Source organism: Zalophus californianus, chromosome 10, assembly GCF_009762305.2.
Source record: "Zalophus californianus isolate mZalCal1 chromosome 10, mZalCal1.pri.v2, whole genome shotgun sequence".
NCBI classification, from domain to species: Eukaryota; Metazoa; Chordata; class Mammalia; order Carnivora; family Otariidae; genus Zalophus; species Zalophus californianus.
Genome location: NC_045604.1, coordinates 5,354,124 through 5,364,098, shown reverse-complemented (window position 1 = coordinate 5,364,098; position 9,975 = coordinate 5,354,124). Strand labels below are relative to the sequence as shown.

Genomic DNA, 9,975 nt, shown 5'->3' with positions numbered 1-9,975 from the left:
TGGCTGGTAATCTACCTGGCCGGCTGTGGGAACGCAGCGGCGCCGTGGAAACTCAGAGAACAGTGTCCTCGGCCAAGGCAGCAGAACTGGTGGGGAGATTCCTGCACGGCCCCCCTCACCCCCACTTTCCTCCCCCACACAGTGCAAGCTCATCTGCGAACGTGTCTCTCTCCATGGCGTCCAGGCCAGGCCCTCGGTGGTCCCTGCCCACAGGGGCGTCTCCCGGGCATATGGCCAAATAATGGGTAAGACAGGTCCTGCCTTAAAAAATGTTCACAGTTCTTCAGTTCAGTTCTGGAAACATCTACTGGGGTTCTTGTGTGCCGGGTCATGTGCTGGGTGTGTGGTGGGAAGGGGTCTCAACAGGTCCCGGGGAGGAATTAAATACGATGAAAGTCCGTTGCCAGCTGCACACTGTCGCTGACAGAGGACCAGCTTTGGGGTCAGGTGAACTTGGATCCTCACGTGGACTCTGCTGCTTCCAAGCTGGTGACTTTGGGCAAGTTTCTTAAGCTCTTTGTGTCTCATGATCTTTAAGTGGGAAGAAGAACACCCACCTTACAAGTTTGTTGGGAAGTTAGATAGGGATGATGTGTTTACCCTACTTGGCGCGGTGCCTGGCATTTGGGATTCGTGTCCTGACCGTATCCCTGTGTGTCCTCGCTTGAACCCAGAATCAGGATTCGGACCACGAAGTTCCACACACGCCCATGGCAGCTAACCCTGAGGCTAATGCACCGGCCTGCCCTCCTCACTCAGATATTAATTCCCTTCCATCTTCTCCCCTTCGTGAGCTTGTGAGCCAAGTGGAAAGACACGCACACAGCATCTGTATGAATCAGGGTGAAGTAAATGCTTAAAACCAAATAAGCACAGGCTGGAGGAAACCAGGCGGGAGCGGGGTGGGGGGGGGGGCTTGGCTGGACCAGGAGCAGGGAGCCCGGCGCGGGAGCAGCGCTTGAATTAGCCTGATGAGCTACTGCATGGAGGGTGCAGGGAGGAGCCATGCGGTTCTGTCGCGGTGGGGTCCTCCGGCTGAATTTCAGGCCCTGGGCCCAGTGTGGGGCGAGGAGGGTGCAGCTGATGCCAACAGCTTCCGCCTCGGTATGCTTCCTTCGGCACAAATGATGCTCCGTGTGGAGCCAAGGTAGCTCCACAGAAGTGGACGCCAGGCTCTCGAGTGCATTCTGCGGTGGGTGCACGGGACGCCGGCCTGCCCCCAGCTTGGGGTGCCTGATCCCACGGGACAGCAACCCCTCTCCCACCCCTCATCCCCACAGCTACTGTCACAGGACTTCTCGGGTCAACTTTTGACAAAGAGACTCACCACCTGGCCTGGAAACTGTGATGCGGCTGGCGCTTCTGCATCCCATTCTGAATCAGGACGCAGATTCTTCCCTGAGCCAGGCAGCCTTTTCTTTCTAAACCACTGTGCAGCACACCTGGGTCAGTTTCAGACTTTCTGTTTCCTGGGACGGCATGTCAGTGTTGCAGATATACTCCAACGGTCACACTATTGAGCGCTGGTCTTTTTGCATTTCTCGACAAGGGTGCTGGCTGGTTTTGGTGAGGATGCAAACAAGGTGCAGCCATCAAGTTGTCCCAGCGACATCAAGAATCTTTAATAACACCAACAGTGAGGCACTTACTTGCATTATCTCATTTCACCCTCACAAAATCCTGGAAGATGGCATGCGCTCCCTGTTTCACAGGTGAGAAAGCCAGGACTCAAAGAGCATAAGTTGCCTCCCAAGGTCACACAGCCGGTACCTAGCAAGTGTTTGAACTCGGGCGGTCTGACTGGTGCCCTGGTGCTTATGCTCTTCTCCCAAGTAGTCTGGTACTGAATGACTGTCTCCTGACTACCCTTCAACTTGCTTGGCCAGCCCAGCACTAGCCTTCCTTCTAGAAAGACGTTCCCAGAACCCAGGCAGAGCCTCAGAGCTGGCTTCTGTTCAGCCGTGTCTGAACAAGCGATTATGGGGGATGCTACAAGGTGGTTCCTGCTGCGGTGGGGCTGGGCTAAGTGAGTTCTGATCCTATTGCCTGGATCAGCAAGAGGGTGGCTCAGAGTCACAGCAGAGATCGTCCCCCCAGGCACCTCCCGAGAATTTTCCTTTCTCTCCGTTCCACTCAGCATCTGCGACCCTAGCACAGCATCTATTAATTATTGTATCATATGTGAATTAGTTGATGTGAAGGCTGAAGAAGACCACTTTGGCATAAAGGGAGGAGGCTGACTTGTGTTCCTGTTCTCTCACCAACTAGCTATGTGGTCTGGAGCAAGCCACCTAATTTCTTTGGGTCTCTGTTTTCTCATCTATAAAATGGGAATAATAATCACTTACCTGAACTCTCTCAGGCCTGTTGTGAGCCTCTGGCTTAGTCAGGCTGCCCCTGAGGCTTCTGATCTGTGTCTTTGCAGGGACAGGGGTTTCCGGAGAGGACCCAGACCCTGTGATGGTAACTGGGACCCTAGGGGGGGTCTGTCACTCTGCCCCTGCAGCTACAGGCTGGAGAGCCGGTGGAGAGCATCTCTTGGATATCCCGTTCCATCTCCATGGCCATAGCCATTGTAACCTTGGCAGAAGCAGGGGGGCCAGACACCTTTTATGAGGCGGAGACCCGGTACCGGGGTCGTGTGAGTGTGGTGGGCCCAGGCCACTCCCTGCAGATCAGCAACCTGAGCTGGAAGGATGCGGGGCCCTACCGAGCCCACACGAACCTGAGGAGCTCCCGCATCACCCGCACCCGGGAGTACCAACTGCAAGTCTATGGTGAGCGTCCTGCGGGCAGCAATGGGTGTGGGGCAGTGCTCATCTTTCAGGCTTTCTCACAGCCTTTTCCACATCTCGTTTAGTAACATTTACACTTTTTCTGATTACAAGGCTAATATGTGCTCACTATAAAAAAAAAAAAAACACAACAAACCATGTAAAGCAGAGTTGCCTGGGAAAGTCTCCTGAACAACGACAAGGCCCAGGACGTGCCCCAGGCCAATGGCAGCAGAACCCCCGGGTGTGTAGTGGGCAGAGAATGGGAACTTCAGCCCCAAGAACTCAGTTGTGCTACTTGAGTGCTCTTGAGGTTCCCTGATGCTAAAATAGGAACACTCCCATCTGGTGAGAATAATCTCCTGAGAAAGAACGTTGGGACACTCTGGACAGAGGTACAGGAGTGTACAGGAATATTGCTTAAAGATACTTAAAAATTGTTTCAGGAGGGAAAACTGCAACGAAGACATAGGGGCAGGTGGCAGATACCCCAGCAGCAAGGAGGACGGGCTGATTCAGCCTGTAGAGATACAACAAGCTGATTGTAGATTCAGACGGCTTATTACTCATATAGAGTGTGAAAGAGTAACCCAGGTCCCTCACACCAGAAAGAATGACAAAAGGGGCCAGTTGACCACAATGCAGGTGCTGGAAACCCTGTAGCCAGAGAAGCAGTTCTAGACTGCCGTGAGGGGGCAGGGTCTGCAGCTCTGTTCTGAGCAGTGGGAGCAGGAAGCTCCTTCCTCATGAGACACTGACTCACCAGTGCCTCCCAGGGGAGAAAGGGAGGTCAGCGGAGATGGTTTCAGGGTCTCACGGGCCACCATCCTCTCGTCTTCTGGGAGGATCACAGGGCACTTTGCCAAGACTCAGATCAGCTGTGGTTCCAGGCTTTGCCTGAGGGACCTGAGGGACCTGGCTGAGGTGCTCCCCCACACTGGGAAGCAAAAAGGTATAGTTATGCGTGAGGATGAACATGGGGAAGTGAACTGATGGAGGGAAAGCAGAGAAGCTTTTCAGGCTTGAGTCATGTTATAGGAAATATTCCTATTTGATGAGGCATTTTTTTTCTTCCTGGGAGAGAGCGTTTTCTGTCATACATCAAGCCTGGCCTGGCCATGGCCTGTTCGCAGACAGCTCGAGGGCACACCGGGGCTTCTGGGACCTCGGTGGGACTGTTCCCTAGGGTGGTCCAGGGCTGCGGGGAGAGCCCCTCTCCCTCTGCTCCAGTGGAGCGGCTACAGCGAAGTAACAGGCCAGCCTTTTGTTCTTCTCAGGAAGTTCCCCAAGTCACTGGAGCCTCACGACAGCCCTGCAGCAGGCAGCAGAGGGGTTTTTCTTGCTGGGCTGCTGAAACTAGTCTCAGAGAGAAGTAACAACACAGAGGTAGAGGTGGCAGAGCCGGGAATAGAACTCAGGCACCTCGATGCCACATCCTGTGTGTCTGGTTTGTCACTGCATTTACGGGCTTGAGCTAGAGAGGATGCTGAGGGGAGAAGGGCATGCGGAAGGAGTCATGGGGGGAGGGTTTGGGTTCTGGAAGACCACACCGGGGGAGGCAGCAGAAAGTTACCCAGCCTGCCTTCCCCCTGGGGGACATTCTGGGCCGTGGGGTCCTATTTTTGCCCAGTTGAGCTGCCGCTGGGGCTGCCATCAGGTGGGCCCCAGGGCTGAGGCCGAGTAACAGAGGCCTTCTCCCATACCCTGTGGCTTTGTTGAGCCTGCCCTGACTAACCACTCTCTTAGCTTCTCTTCCTGCCACTCCCCAACCCCCTGGCTCTGGCCTGGGGACACAGGAGGGCAAATAATGGCAACGTGGAAACCTTAAGGAAGCATCTGAGGTCCTGGTCCTGGGGGAAGAGGGGGTGGGGTGCAGGTTGAAGGGAGTACACGGGAGTGGAAGAACCCTCAAAGGCCAAGGGCCAAATCTTCTGGGAGCCCCGACGGGCACCCGGACGCTCGGACATCCGGAAGCTCGATGTGTACTGCAGAGACCCCTCCTGGAGAGAGATGTAATTACAACACAGTTCTGTGTGGGTGCGCACACGCCGCATTCATGTGGTCAGTGCTGGGGTGGGAACCCAGGCTTTGGGGTCAGATCCACTGGATTTGGGTCTTGGAATCATCATGTAATAGCCGAGACTCTGGGCAAGTTACTTGAAGGTCCCCGAGCCTGTTAAACGGAGTAGGTGCAAAACCTCTGCTACCTACTTCATAGGGTGGTTCTCGGAATCAAATGATGCTACATGGCAGGGTCTCGTAGAGCCCAAAGCTCTCGAATAGATGTGGGCAGATTCTGCCTCTGTTTCTCCTTGTGTGTACTGAGGATGATTCAGGGTCTTGGCACCAATGCCCTGTGCCTTCTGCCCTGTGAAGGGAGGGCCCAGGGCAGTTCGGCAGTCTTCGGTTGGTTCATTTTGTGCCCACAGAGCAGCTGGCCCGGCCCGGTGTCACACTGAGCTCCAGGATCGGTGAGAGTGGACACTGTATCTTCATCCTGACGTGTGAGGCCGAAAGCAGAGGAGGCTCTGTGACCTACAGCTGGCTACCTCTGGGACCCCAGACTGTTGGTGTCCCGTGGAGGATCTGTCCTCAGTGTCTCCTCAAGGCTCGGGGACAGGGCTCTGACCTTCACCTGCGTGGTCAAGAACCCAGTCAGTAACAGCGGCTCCCTCCCTGTCTCAGTGCCGTCCTCATGTCCAGGTACCCGGAACCTGAGCATGCACCGTGCACTGCGGCTCTGAAGTGGGCAGAGGTGGAGGGCAGAGTCCCCTTCAGGCCCCGGGGAGAACACCCTTGAGAGAGTGGCATGGGCAGGTGGGGGCAGTGCAATCGGGGGGGAGGGCACTGGAACCAGTGTGGAGGCTGGAGGGGTTTGGGCAGGAGGAGCTTGATGGGGCCTGGGTGGCCCTGAGTGCGTAGGGGAGACCCTGGCACTGAAGCTGTGGTTTTCTGTCTGTCTGTAGGGCCAGGAATCCTGGAAGGGGACACGGTGGGGGAGACAGTGACCGGTCTCCTCGGGGACTTGGCCATTCTGCCCCTGGAGGTCCCGGCCGGGCAGGAGGTGGAAAAGGTCACCTGGAGCTCTGGAGAGCTTGTTGCCATTATGCAAGTGGGGCCAGGAGGCGAACCGGTCCTGGCTGCCGGGACTCAGGCACCATACAGCAGACGGTGGAGTGCCCTCTACTGCGGCTACTCTCTTCAGATCAGGCCCCTGAGGCTGCAGGACCCTGGCCTCTACAGAGCCTGGATCACCCTGCATAGTCCCTCGATCAACATCACCAAGGATTTCACCCTGCATGTCTACGGTGAGGGAGGGGGTGGAAGGCTCACGTTTGAACTTTGACCTTTCCTCTCTCCCCTGCTTGGCCAGACCAGAGTCTTCTCAGAGCTCGAACTTTCCTTTCTTGCACATTAGCTGCAGGAGCCCAATATCACTGTCAGCTCCCGGATCACGAGGGATGGGGCCTGTTACATCACCCTGATCTGCTCCCTGCGACAGGCCGGAGAGGATGTTCAGTACAGATGGGCACCCCTCGGCCAGGGGGCAGTTACGTCCCATGGGGGAACCACTCTTCGTCTCTCCTGGAGACCCGGGGTCAGCGACAGCTATCCCTGCACGGCCAGCAACCCGGTCAGCCAGAGCTTCAACTCCATACCCACCAGGCCCCTCTGCTCAGGTAACCCCTTCCTTGTGTGGGCCCCCTCCCTGGCAGCCTTGGTCCAGGAGCTCAGCATCCCCACCTGCCGCCCTCCTGGTTCTAGGGGTGGTGGAAGAAAAGGAGGGCAGGATCGTCTGCAGCAGGGCTGTCTCTGGGGGGCAGGAAATGAGGGCTCTGGGGCCATCCTCCCAGGGCCGTGCTGTCCAGCTTCCGACGGTCAGCCCCAGACTCGGTGCCCGGGCGCTCGGCTTACTCTTGGGACTCCCCGAGGGAAAGTGCGTCCCTCAGCCCACACAGTCCTGCAGAGCCCACTGAGGAGGCATCCCAGACGTCCTTGGCCATGTCCTCAGTGAAGCCTGGAGCTGCCGTGAGACAGAAATCCCAGGCTGTGCCCCTCCGGTGTCATGGGCGGCCTCTCCTGGGTTCCATAGGCCGTGGCAGGACACTGCCTCGGTCCAGACTCACTATGTCCCTTTCCTCTTCTCGGCCAGCTTCTGAACATCTCTCCACTCCCTGTCTCTGGTTCCTTACCAACCACTTGCTCTTTGACCCTTTGTGTCTGCCCTGTCCCCAGCCGCATCCTCACTGCTAAGTCCAGGGGCCACTCCTCACTTGAGTTGTTCTTAGGCCGCTCTCCTCAGGGTCCTGGGCTGCTGGGTCCCAGGGGGTCTTCTTTTGTATCACAGTCCTTAAGGGTCACACCCAGGCCTTCTGTTGCCCGGGGCAGAAAGCTGGCTGTCATTCAGAACCCTGGTTTTCCACTGCTACTTGCCCAGGTGCTCACACCTCCCAGTTATCGCACTCTCTTCCTTCGGGATCATCCTGCTGATCACGCTGCTAGGGGGTGAGTTCTGAAAGAAAGAAATGCTTGGGTTACTTTTCTGCTTAAAATCTTGTGGTGTCTGCCCGCTATCAAGTGTATAAATATATGATCCCCTCTTCATTCATTTAAGCAACTCCTGTTTACAGAGCATTTATCATTATTATTGTTATTTTAATTGAAATATAGTTAACATATAATATTAGTTCCAGGTGTATAACATAGTGATTCAACATTTATATACATCACGAAATGTTCACCGCGATATGTGCGCTCACCATCTGTCTCATGCGTAATTACAATATCATTGACTGTATTTCCTATGCTGTACTTTTCATCCTCACGGCTTATTTATCTCATTCCTTGATGTTCTTTTTTAAAAATTTTTAATTGTTATGTTAATCACCATACATTACATCATTAGTTTTTTTTTTAATATTTTATTTATTTGAGAGAGAGAGAATGAGAGATAGAGAGCACAAGAGGGAAGAGGGTCAGAGGGAGAAGCAGACTCCCTGCCGAGCAGGGAGCCTGATGTGGGACTCGATCCTGGGACTCCAGGATGATGACCTGAGCCGAAGGCAGTCGCTTAACCAACTGAGCCACCCAGGCGCCCCTACATCATTAGTTTTTGATGCAGTGTTCCATGATTCATTCTTTGTGCGTAACACCCAGTGCTTCACGCAGAACGTGCCCTCTTTAATACCCATCACCAGGCTAACCCATCCCCCCACCCCCCTCCCCTCTAGAACCCTCAGTTTGTTTCTCAGAGTCCATCGTCTCTCATGTATCTCATTCCTTGAAAGAGCATTTTATAACCTTACAGAGAGAGAGCGTGCCTGTGTGCAAGTGGGGGGTGGGAGGAGCAGAGAGAGAGGGAGAGAAAATCTTAAGCAGGCTCCATGATCAGTGTGCAGCCCAATGTAGGGCTTGATCCCCTGACCCTGAGATCATGACCTGAGCCAAAATCAGGAGTCAGATGCTTAACTGACTGAACCACCCAGGCACCCCTTACCGAGCATTTTTTTAAAAGATTTTATTTATTTGTCAGAGAGACAGAGAGCATGCACAGGTGGGGGAAAAGGGGAGAGGGAGAAGCAGACTCCCCACTGAGCAGGGAGCCCAATGTGGGGCTTGATCCTGGGATCATGACCTGAGCTGAAGGTAGACGCTTAACCGACTGAGCCACCCAGGTGACCCCAGAGCATTTTAAAAAAAGATTTTATTTGTAAGTCATCTCTATGCCCAACGTGGCGCTTGAACACACAACCCTGAGATCGAGAGTTGCATGTTCCACCAACTGAGCCAGCCAGGTGCCCCCAGAGCATTTTTAAGGTGCCTTGTGTTGTTCTAGGCATTGAGGATAGAGTGAAGAAGAGGTCTGGATAAATTGCCACCCCTCAGGGAACTCAGTCACAATCGTCACGATCTGCAGCTAAGCCTACTAAAGGATTAGAGGGGGTACTGAGCATGTTGTATTAGGGCCTTCATCTGTGTCTGTTTTACCCATGGAACGAGACCAAAGCCCATTTTCGTCTTCTCTGCATCACCAGTACACAGCATGGAATAGGCATGAAAATTGTGAATCTGACAGTTATTCTGGGAACAGCCTGTGCTGGGGGTAACGGGGCACAAGGAAACATGGTAATTGGCTGCAGACACTAACGTTCTCCCTGCCCCTCAATGGGGTCCAGAGGGCAGTTCACCTCTACCCTCTAGATTCACTTTCCTTAAGGGGCCTCCAGCCCACTCACTCTTCCGAATTCTCTTCTTGGAAATCCCTCCCCCTGCCTGCCTGCCTTCCCTTTCTTCTCTTCCCCGCCTTTTACCCCAGTTCCTAACCTGTGGTCATTATTTCATTCCAGCCTCCTTCTTACCCTGCTCCTTGAAGAAAGAATTTCTTCTTTTTTTGATCCTGGGAGCTTTGCAGATTGAATAGATTGACTTTGACAAGTGGAGAAGCCAAGAGGAGGAATGTGAGAGGGGTCATCTTGTGGCACACAGAGATGAAGAATTCTGTACCTGGGCACCACCTGCCAAAGTCTCTTGGCGAGAGAGGGACATCAATCCCTATTTAAGGCATAAAACCTATTTCATTTGCAAACAGTTCAAAATCGCCAAGAAACTGCTACATACCTTCTGTTTAAAATAACCTGATTATGTTTTATTTAATCATTGTTTTAAAGTGTTCAGAAAGAAAAGAGGGCTTATTCATATAAGAAAAATTGCTTATTTGTAGGGCGCCTGGGTGACTCAGTCGGTTAAGTGTCTACCTTCAGCTCAGGTCATGATCCCAGAGCCCTGCTCTGCGGGGAGCCTGCTTCTCCCTCTCCCTCTGCCTGCCGCTCCCCCTGCTTATGCTCTCTCTCTCTGTTAAATAAATAAAATCTTAAAAAAAAAAAAAGAAGAAAAGTGGCACGTTTGAAACATAAGAAGGTTTGTGAGGTGATTAAGTGTTATGAACATATGTATTCATATTCTGTTAACATTGAAGTACATGGGCTAAGAGGGCCCAGATTGAACTTAAATTTCTTCTCCTTGGAGCAGGCTTTTGACCACCTTATTTATGCAAATCTTTCCTCTTATTCATAATCATTTTACCCAGGTCAATTTTGTCAAATTATCACAATTTGTAAATATATATTTATTTGTTGGATTTTTTTTTCTTACCTTCTGTCTCCCCCACAAGATATTTAGCTCCATGAGGACAAGAGCTCTA

At 53.2% G+C, this 9,975-nt stretch overlaps 1 protein-coding gene across 1 annotated transcript; it reads left to right on the top strand.

The window, feature by feature from the left end:
- Window positions 1-971: 971 nt before the first annotated feature.
- LOC113932657 (T-lymphocyte surface antigen Ly-9-like) lies at window positions 972-7,281 on the top strand. The gene is given in 7 exon segments (XM_035722022.1): window positions 972-1,104; window positions 2,426-2,478; window positions 2,480-2,777; window positions 5,204-5,331; window positions 5,333-5,477; window positions 5,741-6,082; window positions 6,164-7,281. Coding segments are annotated over 7 exon segments (1,725 nt in total). The 3' UTR covers window positions 6,790-7,281.
- The last annotated feature ends 2,694 nt before the right edge of the window (window positions 7,282-9,975 follow it).